Source organism: Monopterus albus, unplaced genomic scaffold, assembly GCF_001952655.1.
Source record: "Monopterus albus unplaced genomic scaffold, M_albus_1.0 scaffold50.1, whole genome shotgun sequence".
Lineage (NCBI taxonomy): Eukaryota > Metazoa > Chordata > Actinopteri > Synbranchiformes > Synbranchidae > Monopterus > Monopterus albus.
The window spans coordinates 577604-593203 of NW_018127930.1; the positions used below are offsets into that span (position 1 = coordinate 577604).

Genomic DNA, 15600 nt, shown 5'->3' on the forward strand with positions numbered 1-15600 from the left:
AGCAGTTTTATTTAGACAGTTGAACTTACAGAGTATCTGCTCTTTTTGATGCACAGGAAGACTTTTTTCTGAAACTCTGGCAAGTGGTGGTAAGGTCGGTCATTGGCTTTCACCTTCCAATTGGCCTCTGGAAAAAAAAAAGTGGCTTCCTTAACATAAACTTTTTACGAGTTCTGTTATATTGATCTTGTAAATCAGACTTCTTTTGGAGCAGCTGGAATGTATATTTTGTCTGTTCTGATGGTGCTAAGCAGTTTTCCACTTTCTTCCTGTCACTGCACTAAGCTCAATTAAATGCATCCACCTCTGTACTAGGCAGAGAAATAAAATGGATATCCATTCTTTTATCATCCAACTCCAAGTACGCTGGGTCTAACCTCTACCGGAGGGGGCGCTTCTGGCTCTTCTTCGTCTGGTTCCCCTTCAGAGCTTGGTGGTTCCAGTTCATCGTCTGTCTCATCATCACTGTATGGCATGACATCATCATCAGGCCCCAGGGACCCCTGGGAGTCTGCACGCTGCCGACTCATCCTAACACCTGAGCTATGTCTGAGAAAGACAAAGAGTTGGTCAATAAATGTAATTAAAGAACTTTTGGACTGGCCATGACTGACAATAGTTATTCCGAGTGATATTTCTCAACAATTATTGGATGGGTTACCTTGAAGTTTGGTACACACATTTTGGTTTGGTTTCTTTCAGAACATGTTTATGCTTTGCATGACTTGTAATAACTCTAGTGATCCCCGTTCAGGTCAAAATTTTTATTTAACCAGTATTTTGGTTCATGACCACTTGCAAAACTTATGAACAAATGTTTATATGCTGAGATGCTAAACTAAGATGGTGAATATGCTAAACATTTAACTGCATGGTATTAGCATGTTAGCACTGTCACTGTGGGCAAGTTGGCATTAGATCAAAGCAAAGAGTAAACCCAAAGTCTTGTTTCAATTTCTGTCTCTTTTTTATGTGCAACACCATGACTTGCTTCAACACAAAAAAGACACAAAATACCCCAGGGAAGAGAATGGGAAGGCAGTGCGTTGTTGCCACAAGGTGACTGCAACAGCAGAATTTCTGGCCTGCCGTCTAGTGTAGCTGTTTGGAAAATGTAGCAACTTGCTTGGCCATTCAGAAGTCAACAGTATCGCCATTTTTATAGTGGAAGGTCAAATCAACAAACTAACACAATAATGGGAAAGCATCAACAAAAATATGGCTAAAAATGGAAAGAGCAAATGTACAATTTGATCAATTACTGGACACAGGTTAATGAATCCTGTGTCCTCAGATACTGACAGGAGACAGAAATAACCAAGTTGAAGAGATGATCAACGAATAATAGTAACAAGTCTGGCACATTTACAGATGTCACGTCATGACTATGCACTTAAAACACACACAGACACACACAAAAATAAATAAATGTTATGGCAAGCAAGAGTACAGACAAAAAAACAAGAATGCAGTCAAACAGGGAGGAGGGAAGCTCAACCCTAACAGCTGAATCATTTACAGTCAAAGCTGAACTGGCTGCAGCTAATGGACAAGTTGCTCCCAGCACTGCTTCAATAGTTTAAATGTCTTATGAAATTTAACATTGAGGAAATCCACTGAACAGCCACCTTGATCTAATGTGTAGAGCTACTAACACTCAGTGAACAGATGCAGAAATAGAAGCTGCAGTCCAATCTGACTGGCAGGTTTCTGCTAAACCTCCTGATGTAACATGGTGGGTGTGTGATGATGCAATGCATGTTTGTGCATTAAGAGTAATACAGTGAATGAATCTGCATACACATGACTGAGGAATTTGATCACACCCTCCTGATAATAAGCTTTGTTTCACCATGATCTTAGTCTTACCATGCAAACCACTGATCTGGTGTCAGAAAGGATTTGATTCTGGGATGGTATGACTGGAAGAGCAGGATGAACCACTAATAGCAGATTCCTAAGATTTTTTTTGTGTGAACAAGTCATCATTCATAGCACAGTTTGTCATGAGCACAGATTGACCTTTTAAGCTGTTATTTTTAGTAATACATCAGCACTATTTCCACTTGTTTGAATAATCTGCTTAAAACTACAGCTGTTTTAGGAATTGAGGCTTTTTATAAATATACTGTATGAAACAACAGACACAGTTTATTAGTTACATTTAAACTTAAACAAATAAATCCTTTCTTCATGAAGGTGATAATGTTCACATTTTGTTGAAACTCTTTTAGAGAGGTGTTGATTCAATTATATGATAATTTTGGAGGCTATAGATTGTGCTGCTCAAACCAGCACAACCAGTCTGGAAAGCTTTAAAGATAAACACCTCGGTTCATTTTGCGTCTCTCTGCATTTGTCAGACACACCCATGTTTCCTCCTCAAAGTATAGCGTGTCTTTGCGTGCATCTGCGCCCTCGATAGCAACTTTACATTTCTACCAGGATGCGTGTCATGCAAATGTCCACACACTTTGTCTTCCGTCATGTCACAATTATTGCCTGGATTTCTATGAACTTTGCAAACACATATCCCTCTAAGGATTAATTACAATCACTCTGGGGGGGGGTCCTCTGGCCTTTAAGTAAAAATGTTTAATCAGCAAAACATCTGCAGGATGTTTGATGTAATCATCCTTGCTGTGATACGATAACACGTTTGTTTGACAACACTGCTGGAACTTGCAAAAAGTACCACCTTCTGAGCTGAGCCATAATTTAGTTCATAGAACCTGCCCCTAAAATAGGTGCTGAAGAGTGGGAATAAAAGCAGAACATGTGACAACAGACATGTTATATCATGTTTAACTTCCTGCAGTGAGTGTAAGTAAGGCAAAAACCAGTATAATACAGCATTAAAACTACACTATGTCGTTACAAAACTCTTTCACAAAACAAGTTTTAATTTTGCCTTAACACAAATATAACAGCAACATTTTCTACAACATTGTCTAAAATTACCAGATATTTGGTCAAATCACGAAAAATATGAAGACAATTTTCTACAACATTGTCTAAAATTACCAAATATTTGGTCAAATCAGGAAAAATATGAAGACAAACACAGAAAAGACTACCAATCTGACCGAGAATTCAATGCCAACTTGTCAGTCACACTTTCAGGAAACTTTAAGAGTTGACAAACCTTTCATGCAGGCCATTACAGTCAGTACCCTCCCCCACCACAAAAATAAGTGTCAGTGGGGTGAGGAAAGGAGGGAAAGAATGAGGAAATAGACTGGAGAGTAAATAGGATGCCAATTTGACCCTTTGCACACATTTAAAAAAAGTATTACAATATTTATAAATGTAACCATCCTATCAATTGGCCTTTGACATTCATACAGTATCTTGATGACTTTCAGAATGAATAAACAGTTTTTATAGGACACACAAAAAGACACAAGAAATATTAACACCTGCACATACAAAGAACCTGTCCAAACAGGAGGTTAAAGCCAGTTTTCAGCATTAAACATGGACTTAACCAAACACTTCAACATCAGGCGTCTTCATCTGGAGAAGTTTTTTTATTTTTAGCCAATCTGGCGTCATCATCCAGACAAACAATGTGCCACACCAAAGGAATACACAAGCTGTGCGTCACGTATGCATTTACCCATTCAGTCTTAAGACACCTGTCATCACAGAAGGCATGCACAGCATTAAACATAGCGATTTCCTTGACTGCGAAACTGTCCTTAAATGCACTAAACTGGCTTCCTATCTAGAGTGTACAAGTTTGAGACATGCCTCAGTGCATGATGCAAAAAGACCTGTCTTTTTTATACCAAATATTTAATGTTACATTGTAATGCCAATGTACATTGTCTTATTCAAATGCTTGTGGTTTACTTGTCTGAAGATTGGGAGAGGTTTAAGAAAGCAAGAGATCAAAGATTTTTATTGTTAATTCACTATATGTGCAGGACATACAGAAAATCAAAATACTGTTTCTCCCCCACCTAGTATTGAATGCCATACCATTTAGGAAACTAAAATAGAATAAAAGTAGAGTAAAAATAGAATAAAAAGAATAAGAAAACTAAATCAAAGTGATTAGGATAAAACTAAAAGTACAACCTAATAGGCTATGACTCAAACCATGTACAATCAGTGACAGTAGTGCAAAGAGTAACAACAAGATTGTCAGATGGTTAAAAGCACCTATTTGAGGTGGGGAGAGTAATTTTTTCAATGAGCTATTTATTACTTTTTTCATCCAACATTCCCTGACACAGTCTACTGGGTTAGAAGGTGTTTGATGATGCACGCCTAAAACTGCTTGATATTACAAGCTTTCCACCTGCAGCCCACTGGCTTTTTGTATTCTTACACTTAGGGTCCTGTTTTTCGTACAACAGCTGCAATAATTGATCAAAAGAAAGTCGATCATTTAGGTCAATTTACAGGACAAAAAAATGACATTGATGGTTCCAAGTTTGGATTGTTCTTTAGACAAAAGACATTTAATTATATTACCTTGTGCTCTGCTATATTGTGATGGGCATTTTACACAGTATCCTGATATTTTATAGATCAAACGATCAAAGTGATTAGAAAAACTAACTGGCAGATCAACTGATAGTTAAAAGAATCATTAGTTGCAGCCCTTTAAGTATTAAATGTCATTTTTTTCTGGGCCATGTTCTAACAGCAACAAATTACAAGGTAACCCAGTTGTAGTCATTTTTTTTAGTCCATAATAGGGAAGACTTGGCAACTCTAATGCTGGCAGGCTATCAAGATTTCAGTTTGCCAGAGTTATTCAGACAACTGACATGTGAAATACAAGATGAGAAGACTAACAAGGAAGCTAAGAAAAGCAAGAGGATATATAGTATAAGATATGTAAGAGTGATGAACTAAGTGCATACTGTTTAAAGGCAAGTATTGGAGTAAAAGTAGTTAGTTTGAAAACAAACTAGTGAACCACTACCTTAGACATCAGCCAAGACTCAGAACAGCCTCATTAAAAACAACAAATTCATCTGGTTTTCCTGAAAGAGAGAGAGAGAGAGCGCACACTCACTGGCCCCACCCACCTCAAAAGGGAAACTGATCAACCAAAGACTAAGCTGTGAGATCACCTGTCTTGGAGAACAGGTTTTTGTCTATGGCCCGAGGCATCGCCAAGGCAACTACAAAGAGGAGGGAGGGATTCATGAAGTGAGACAGAGGAGAACCTACATGAGCGACAACAGTGAAACCTGAGAGGAAGGAGGAGGTTCAAACAGCTGCAGAGAGAAGTTAGTTTAAGAAAAACTGAAACACTGGAAACACTATGGATCTTCTTTCTGGTACTGACTACTACAATTCTCTCAAGTCTATTGTTGAAATTAGTATTTTAATCATACTTTATTATTTAATTATCAGCAACCAACACAGTAACAGTGGAGAACATGGAATGTATGCTGTTCTTGATTCTTGGTGTGTGGCTGTTTTTAGTTAATACAGTACAGTAAAGAAGTGGTTAGCTAAAATAATGTTGCTTATAAAAATGGTGTTTTCTTTGTTCCAGTATGTCTCACACATTAGTGACACAATTTCTCTGACCAATCTGCTAGACTGAGGTGTTTACATGTCACCATTTGGTATCATCTCTTGTCACTTGGAACCTCAACGGAGGTGATACCAGTATCACCAGGTGCTATCCCCACCAGTCAACCCAACCCGCATGTCTATGGACTCGGAGGAAGTCCAAGCACCCTGAGAAAATGCACACAGGCATAGGGAAAACACTCAAACCCCAAACAGAAAGGCCCGATTTGGTCGAAAGGTTCATACCCAGAACCTCCTTGCTGTGACGCAACACTGCTAATCACTGCACCACCCACAGAGAGAGAGAAAATTACTGAATACACTCATTGACAATTGCAGAAAAACTGACAGACCATAATAAAATCAACAGAGCAGCACAATGAAATCTGCCAATCGAACCGTTTGCGGTTGAGCTGCATTGTGGATAAGGTGGGTGTCAGGTGTAGTCAAGGAAGAAGAGTGCACAGATCTGGTTCTGAGGCATCAATTTACCTTTTAAAAAAAAGTATGTGAACATAGAGGTACGCAGACTAATGAAACAAGCAAATTCTGTCATTACAGTTCCTTTCAAAACGGCCTTACCTACTAATTAGGAAAACAAGCAAAATGTAAAAGGTCATAAGATGAGTTTCAAAGGACATGGTCTGCGTGGATTGAATTGTTTTGGAGTGGTCATTCTAGAACAAGAAAAAAATGAATGTCGCTTCTGATGAGCAACACACAGAGCCGGTTTTATAAAGAGGCCACACAGAGGGCCCTGATGGGTCCTGATACACAAACTCACCCTGATTTTGAACCAAATTTACTTGAACTATGAGTTTATTGTTGACAGCTCCCTCTAACAAATCAACAAATGGAACAGAAAACAACACTTTGAAGACACAAAGAGCTGGGAAGATGAAAAGTTAGACATTTAATCTTTTTTTTTTAAGATAGCTTCCTGATGTGACAAAGCTGCAGCAAAGGGGAATGTTAAGTATTTGTGTCAGTGACTGAATGTCCCATGTGGGCAACAACAGATGTTATCAGGCAGTTTAACGTATAATCAAATTTCTGCAGTACCTGAAGGGAATGTGTTTTGAAATTATGTCTATAATAAACAAGTCAAACAAAGAATGCCTGGCTGTTCTCTAATGGATTTCCATTTCACAGCGAATCTGCACACAGAGCAGCACAAACAACAAAACCACAACTATCCGTCACTATTGTCTTTTAATAATTCCACCTTCTGCTACTGTAACGTGTGCTCCTACACTGCCAGAGCCCTTGAGCAAGGCACTACTACATACAGAGCAAGAGGCTCAATTCCTCTGTGGATGATAACAGTCTAAATCCACGGTTGTGGCATTTCAGCTTAGCAGAAATTACAGAAGACACCCTCAGTTACACACTGAAATCCACCCATCCTCCAACAAACACACACTAACATTATTCCCTGTGTAGTCAAATTCTATTTGACTCCTTATTTGCATATACTGTACATGTGAGTGATGACTAAAACCTCAGTACAGCACCAGCATTGGGTATTCTTGACAGAATTTAGGCTAATGTATGTTGAACTAAATATTTTCATAAAGATTACCATTTCTACATTTTTACTTTAACTGGTAGTTGTTTCAGTAGAAGTGGTTTGGCAGTGGAATAGCAGGCTAAGCATGGGAAGTTATAGTACATTTCATTCATGCAACGAAGATTCAAGGGAAAAAAAAAGTGCAATTTGAGCAATGAGGGGTCTTTGCCCTAGCAGAGCTTTATGTCTAGGAACACCCTGAATGGCCTCCTAGATTTTGATACAGGGAGCCTACACAAAACAGGGCCACATGATAAGGTCATAACATAGAATCACCTTAGTTAATTTGAGTGGTGCCAATTCACTGATGTTTTGTAATTTAACATTACCAAAAACTAGAAAACAAAACCACTGACAATAAAGCTGGTGGATTACTTGCCAGTTAGGGCTGCATGTCAAATACCCCAGAGACATTAATCAAGCATGCATCTCAAACACTGCCGATGAATGTGTTTCTACAGGTGGAAAACTAGAATTATGGTATCACACTTGTATGCCTCCATTAACAAGACCTTGATCTTTGACCGCTAAAATCCTTCATCTGTGAGTCCAAGTGGACACTTATGTTAAATTTGAAGAAATTCCCTATAGACGTTCACGAGAATGGGCTGGACTGATGAACCACCCCAAAAAGAACATTTCCTGCCTCCTGCTGCAGCTATCACTGACATGGAGGCCACATTTTTTCAAAATAAATAAAAATGTATGTATATATGCGCAAACTCCACGGGGTAGAGGAGTTATTTTAAACCATTTTTGGTTGCCACTTGGTACGAATGCAGAGATCTACTCTGAGGAGGGTTACGAGGACCCTTTAACATACAAAATTAAGAACTTCATGAAACTAAATAAAGTAAATAGAAGAAATAACAGCACAGGGAATCTATATGTGAAACAACACAAAGTGACACACCAACAGACAGCTTTACACAACAAAGAGACCCAGAACTTGAACCTGTCAGGCCACCCATATGGAAAACAATCAGAATAGCATATTTAAAACAGCTGCCAAAAGGCTTGCACCTCAGACAAACCTTGACTTAATTTGCCTTTTAAGTCAAGATACAAATTCTCTATCACTCCTTTCACGGTGTACCATTTCCATAAGGGGACATACATTTCCCTAATCAAAGGACCTAGACCTACTTTGTCTACAGAGGAAGTTCCTTCTTTATGGAAAATGCCCAGACGTGTATCCAGAAGGTGACACCGAGTTCCATTAGTGGCAGTGTGTAGGCGTGTTTTAGAACCCACCTTAGAAGACAAACAGGCTTCGCCTTCCTGTCACATTTTCACTACATGAAGGAAAACTGCACCCAAAATCTCTCTATCCCCATCAAAAAATTCTTGTAGACCAAGATGTGGCTGTAAAAAAGTTTAATCGATTCATGTTGGTTATAATGGACAACAACGGTGAGAAGTTTTCACAGTAAAAAAAAAAAAAAAAAGAACGGAACATTCATAAAAAAAAAAAATCTCAAACCAACTCAGAAACTTACATGTTCACCTAAATATGTATGCATTCTATACTAATAATAAAGAATTTAGTCCAATAAATACTTCATGACTGATAACAATCTGCTACTTAACAAAGATCACATCCATACAGAGCCCAGAAAGGACAAGAAATTGGGGGGGGGACTACTTTAGATACCATTCTGGAAATAGGAATTGTGTATTAATAACCAAATAATCATACATTTTAATCTATAAGCCACTGGTGGCAGTGGCTGTTAACCAAGAAGAAGCAGTATCTATAACCAGATGTATATGTCTACTTGTTTTCAACACAAGACACTTCATTCTATTTAAGTATGAATAATTAGTCCTGAAGCGGTGAAGTGACCCAGTAATATACTATAAAAGGAAAAAAAAATAGAGGAACATCTTAAAAAATAAACACTTAGGGCTATGTATCAAATGTTTTTTATACTTTATATCCTGTTACAATGGCTGTTCTTATAAGCAGTTTTTTTTTATTTACAGCTACAGATGAAATTATAGTGTGAGGATAGAGTACATGAAGATATTTTTCTATGCAACTGGTTCATTTATTTTGTCAAACTTAAATATTCTGCTCAAATTTCACAGTGCTTTTATTTTGAAGGATACAACAAGACAAATTATTGATTGTGGTGGAATACAAGCTAAATTTATGGAAATTGCAAATTCATGTAAATTAATACACTTGTCAATTCTGGTGCCAATAGTTTGAGTGTCACTACCATTTTAACTTTTTTAACAGAAGCCAAAATCCTCAATTATGAGTCTGTCTAAACTAAATAGAACAAGATTTTATGCTTTCAAACTGCAATGAACACATTTTACAGAAAATTCAGTTGCATGATTTAGATGTAAAATTGTCTTTAAAATTGCAAAATACACTATATTATAAAGAATTATTGCATAAAATTTGCAGAACAATGCAGTTACAAGACAGTATTATAATGAAGTTTTTACAGTTCAATTTTGTTGTTTGTTTGGTATTTTACAGTGAAATTGAATGAGATTTCATGTACAATAAGCAACAAATGCATGTAAATCTTACAGCTAACTTAACAGGAAAGGGCAGCTAGATTTACCCATTTAAAATGTTTTTTTTGTAAATTACAATGGTTTTAAATTGTAAAATTTACAGGTTGCCCTGTAAAGCTGTTTACATTTTTACCGTATTTTTTACAGAATTATTCTGGCAACCACAGCTGCCAGGTTTTTTCTGTAAAATCTACAGGATTTTTTTACTGTGCAAAGAATAAGATTGCAAAATTATGAATCTGACACAAAATTTTTGGTATTTGAGATTTTTTGTTTCTCTGTGCTACAAACAAACCAGCAAAAATGTAAATATTCTGGTTGAATTCACAGCCCTACTTTGAAGGCTCAAACTAGCTGATCACTAACAAGGAGATGGGCATGCTAGAATCTTGTTTAAACATGGTCCATAAAGTCATCTCAGAGGAAACTTTTTGTCTATTATTAATGTCACACATACTCAAAGTATTGAGAATGTCTTTGGTGTTAAAGTGCTGTGTGTGTGCCTTTGTATAAGGGTCAGGGTTAAGGTTAGGATAGGTCTACAGGAAATGAATGCAAGTCAATGTAAAGTCCCCACAAGTAATGAAAACACAGCGCGTATGTGTATGTGTGTGGAGGGGTGATTGAAAAACAAAAAGAAGTGGGAGGGGGTAAGTAAAAATCAGTCCCTTTCTTTATGTATACACAGTGCCCAGTTTGCTGTTTTATAGAAGTGCGACTCAACTTCATGGTCATTTAAGAGGATGGCGTTTTTAAATTTATAGTCTGAGTGTTTCTAATATTTTGCCCATCCTCAATCTAAATGGGTTGGACAAACTAAAATAAACTTTAATTCAAACATAACGCAAGTAAGGCGCATACTTTGTGTAGTGGCGTTGTCTTTATTTTCTAACATTCTTTTTCTATTTTTATCTATGTTTGTACATTTGACCAAAAAAAATTGTGGGGTGTTTTTTTGACGTTTTAGGGGTCTTCTATAAATCGACTGGATACTACTACTGTTACATATTCCAGAAAAGAGCCAAAGCCTGACTAACAAGGAAGCGAAAATTAACTCCAATTACAACAAAATGTGTTGCTTAATAGGCTACAAGGTTTCAGCAGAATAAATAACACCATAAGCTACTAACAACTCGATTCTTTCGAGGGGAATGGTCAACCGCAGCCGACCAGGTGAAACACCGATCCTGCCCCAGATATGTTTAAAACTCCAAAGCTCAAAGCACAATGAACATACACAAAATCCTATATATATATATATACACACACTGAACTTTACTTACCCCCTGTCCTTCGTTGATATAAAAATCTTGTTCTATGTTGGTGTTCCGGATTTTTAGATAACACACACCATATTTTGCTCTGTTTCCTGCGTGTAGAGCCTCAGCGGCCGCTCCCAACCCCTTTTCCCTCGCTGCCTCAACTACTCAACCCTGGCAGACCAGTCCGACACGTCCACCACTCGAGAAAACAATATATTTACCCGTTAAAACAACGTGTGGAATTCAGGGAGGCTCCACCTGCGGAAGTTGGCGTGAAGGTGTTCGGGTCACGTGACATACAGGTAAAGGTGTGCAGTGAATACTTGATTAAACGCGGTGAGAGAATGCTTCTTTACCATCAGTTTTTTTTTCACTTGAATAACATTCGTAATATTTTAATCATCTTAGATGAGCATTTTAGATTTAACATAAAAGTTATTTATTGATATTCGCCTACATATATATACTATAGATAATGGATGGATGGATGGATGGATAATGTAGTATGCTAGTCCTGCAACAGTCCACTGTTTTGTCGCCTAAACCTCAGCAAATATAACATTTCAAGGAGTGCACTGTAATATTTGCTACTTCCAAGGGGGTACAGTATATCTAGAAACAGTGATTAAAGTTTTTACTTTTTATCCAGTTGATGGCAGTAAACCCAGAGTAAAAAGCATAGAAGTGTAGCGACAGGTGACAGGTCTGCAAAATCATAGAAGAAGAAAAAGCCCCGCTTTTTCTGTTGCCTATTGGCCAATCAGGAGTCTACATTCAGAAGCAGCTCACTGTAACTGTAGTGTGGTTTAGAAATCGTACAGCTAGTTAGCTAATATCCTGTCAGAAAGCTAAAAATAACACGTTTCACTGAATAGGTTGCCCAGTGTCTTGTCCTGAGCATTACCCGGGTAACCACCTCACACCAAAACCTTGTACCATGGTCGGTGTTAAAGTGATCGGGAGCGACCCGGATTTCCAGCCGGAGCTAGCGGCCGCCGGCTCCAGGCTTTCAGTGGTGAAGTTCACAATGGCTGGGTAAGCTTACCAAAGTGGCTTCGAGGCCTCGCTGTTGACCGTGCTTAACTGGCGTATTAGCACCTCCTATTAACAGAAGATTTGAAAACATTCACAGCTCGTCATTTAACTGCTTTGGAGAGCTGACATGAGTTGGATAGCTACATTATATGACAGGAGTATCTGGATAGCCAGTAAAGCTAAGTTAGCTTGCTGTCGTTAGCAGGCATTAGCGACCTAGCTCTGTTGCTTACAATGACATAGCAGTATTTACAGTAACTTGGCTGCTGAGGAGTTGTAAGATTTATTGATATGTTGGCAAATTAAACTGAGCGTGTGCTGTCCCCTTTAGTCTGTGATATAATAATGTTTTGCAATGTTTCTCTGTTAGCATATCATAATGTTAGAAAGTTATCACCTTGCTTGTTTTATGATAGTACAGCTGATGTTTATCAGAAAATATAGTACCGCATGAGCGGCAGTACAAGTAAATACAAGTATCTATTTATTTTTGTTACTTCTACCTTATATTCAATAGGTCATACCCAAATTATTTGGGTTACCATAACTTACAAACAGAACTAAGAAGAAAATCCTCACACTGATATACTGTAGCTTGTTAAAGTTTTGTGTTAACTTGATACATCGTTGGTTTCTTTAAAATGGCCTTGCTAATTAACTGACTACTGGTTTCAGCACCACATGAAAGACCCCAGCAGATTGCTAACGTACTGTCCTTCATCTCCTCAGGTGTCGGCCCTGTGTCAGAATAGCTCCAGCTTTCAACACGTTGAGTAACAAGTACCCACAGGTTGTCTTTCTTGAAGTAGATGTTCATGTGTGTCAGGTAAGTCTCAACTGCCCCATCTACCACATGGTTTTTATGTATGTCCAAAAAACAGTTGGAGAAAAGATTAAAGAAGAACAACTGCATAATGTTGAATCACTTTCCTCTGAAAACCCACATGTAGCCTTGATGTTTACAGTTATTACATTACTCTTTTATGACTATTAAAGCAGTATCAGACCAATCCAGGAGTCAGATTGGGAGTACTTGTGTTGACACATTCAGACCAGTGGCATCCATTAAGTTGTAAAGCAATCCCCACTTTTTTGTTTCTGAGTTCATTTGTGAAGCAGCTGCAAACTTAACTGTTAAATGTCACTCATTTCCTGTGGAATCACAATAAATTGACCTAGAAGCATCAAAAGGAAAATCTGTCATTGAAAGAAAGGGTGTTTTTTGTTTATTTGACATATACCAATCATCATCTCACTACATTTTAGCATAGATGACTAGTGGAACCAGCTCCCATAAAATTTGTAGGGTGTTGTCTGGGGGATGTATGCTAGGGCTGGATGTTCTACAGTGCTTTGCTTATTGTAAACAAATGCCATGAATACTTTGTGACTTCCCTGCCTTGTTTGTGGCCCTCAGGCTTAAGCCTGCTGTGGCCTACTGAGAAACCAATAGGCTTTTCCCCAAAACAGGTAGCAGCCATTGTTTTGACATTGAAATTGGAACAATTGGTTGATGTTAGGCTGTAAATTTGGTTTAGTTGGCTTTGCTGAAACTGTAGACCAAAAACATGAATGTGCCATCTTGTAAGAGCAGACAGCAGAAAGTCTTCATTCTGACTGAGATTCAAAGTGAACACAAGTTGCCAGACAGACTCTGGTAAATAATATAAAACAAGAAACCGTGTTAATGATATCAGATGTTACTATTAAAGAAAACCTGAAAAATAAAAAAAAATGGATACAAAGCAAATTGTACAAAACCATTTATGTTTTTCTCAGGCGACAGCAGCAGCCAACAACATCTCAGCCACACCGACGTTCTTGTTCTTCAGGAACAGGGTTCGGGTGGATCAGTATCAAGGGGCAGATGCTGCAGGTCTCGAGGAGAAGATCAAACAGCACACAGAAAATGACCCGGGTAACAGCGAGGACTCGGACATCCCAAAGGGATATGTGAGTCTGTGTTCCTCACCGTTCATCATTCTCTCAGAGGGTTCTGGTTGTTTACTATCAAGGCATCAGTATTTTTTTAAATGGTCCTCACTGTCTTGCCTTTTTTTTTTTTTTTTTTTTTTTTTAAAGCATAAGCCACTTTTGGTTGAAGACGAATGCCTTCAAATAATAATTGACCCAAAAAAGACAGGAAAACACAAAATATGTGTCATGAAATTAGAAACAGAATTTGTTTCAAAGTGATGTGAATAAATGTAAAATAAATATCGAAATCCATCCATAAATATCAAAAGAGAGCTATAAGTTGAGTTTGTCTTGTCTGGTTTGTTTTCAGATGGACCTTATGCCTTTCGTCAACAAAGCCGGCTGCGAGTGCCTCAACGAGAGCGACGAGTGTGGCTTCAATAACTGCTTAGTCAAGGACTCGTCCTACCTGGAGTCAGATTGCGATGAACAGGTACGAGCTGTCATTACGGTTTATTTGCAGTCTTAATATTTGTGCATAAAATTTGCAGATGGTAAGAATGTGTGCATTTGTTTTTTGTTTTCTTTTCAGCCCCTTTAAGAATCCAATCTGCAGCTACTGCTAAAACCTTGATCGGACAGTTCCTTGCAGATAATATTTTGTGGGGTTTCATTTGTCTGTGTGTGTGCACGCACAGTTGAGCTGTGTTTTTCCGCTGCACTGTAATGTTGTTTACCTTGCTAACGTGTTGGAGGTGTGCTAGTCCCAAACCACCCTGAGAGCCAGTGCCTGCAGTTCACTGTTGCTCTTTCTGTTTGTACTACTCCTCCCTGCAAGATTTAAAACTGATCCACTGACCAAATAAATAGATCTGACCTGTTTTTATTGAAGAATAGCACAGCTGATGACTCTGCACTTAAATGAATATTCATTTAACACCAATTATTTCTGAAAATATTTGAATTAATTATGTCTCTGCTACACTCTGCACTCCGCTTTGTTTTATGCATTTTAAATAAACTGGTAAACCTTAAAAAAAAAAACACTGCCTACAGACGTGTTTGAGCTCCTTGTGAGCACAGATGTCGGCCAGTCCTTATTGTCTAAAAATGTCAAATGCTGGCCCAAGTAACTGGCTAAGCAATCAGTCAGTCTACCACTACTTCCAATAATGAAATGATTCTGGCATTTGAAACTCATCACATGCATGAAGGAAAATGGCCAGTCATTCCAGTGAAATCTGGTCCACAACTGAGCTGCACTCCACCCATATACCAAACACCACATACAAAGGCCATTTGTACTGGTGACACCTTTTTAAATGGCAAATGTCCCAGTGGTACTAGTTAACAAAACACAATGGAAACAAAAGGTAGAATCTATAACCAAGCCCCTATGGGTTATTAAAAGTAATGAGCTCTAGGTCACAGATTGTAAGACCCCTTGGAGGAAAAAGCAAAATGCCACATAAATCTTAAACCAGAAGTATCAACATCTATCCAGGAAAATGACTGATTATTATTATTAATCACATTTTTTCATATTTCATAGAAATTTTTTTTTCCCCTCTGTTGCCTCAGGACAAATTTTAGATTTTTAGTTCTCTGTATTCATTAGTAGTAGAGAGTCCAGCCTCTCTCGAGGAGGGAGTCCAGTTTGGGGACCACAGGATCTCGTCTCTGCTTTTTGCAGACGACGTTGTCCTGTTGGCCCCATCAAACCAGGACCTCCAGCGTGCA

At 38.2% G+C, this 15600-nt stretch overlaps 2 protein-coding genes across 2 annotated transcripts in view; one reads left to right on the forward strand and one right to left on the reverse strand.

The window, feature by feature from the left end:
* Positions 1–11210, reverse strand: part of atp8b1 (ATPase phospholipid transporting 8B1) — a 33286-nt gene extending 22076 nt beyond the window's left edge. Inside the window, exons 1-3 of the mRNA XM_020600990.1 lie at positions 11130–11210; positions 365–549; positions 30–127 (exon numbers count right to left, since the gene is read on the reverse strand). Coding sequence (XP_020456646.1) covers positions 30–127; positions 365–549; positions 11130–11206 — 360 coding nt within the window. The 5' untranslated portion in view covers positions 11207–11210. The remainder of the gene's footprint in view (positions 1–29; positions 128–364; positions 550–11129) is intronic.
* The window catches only part of txnl1 (thioredoxin-like 1), a 6026-nt gene continuing 1565 nt past the window's right edge, over positions 11140–15600 (forward strand). The window contains exons 1-5 of the mRNA XM_020601119.1: positions 11140–11210; positions 11784–11943; positions 12673–12769; positions 13723–13896; positions 14231–14353. Coding sequence (XP_020456775.1) covers positions 11846–11943; positions 12673–12769; positions 13723–13896; positions 14231–14353 — 492 coding nt within the window. The 5' untranslated portion in view covers positions 11140–11210; positions 11784–11845. The remainder of the gene's footprint in view (positions 11211–11783; positions 11944–12672; positions 12770–13722; positions 13897–14230; positions 14354–15600) is intronic.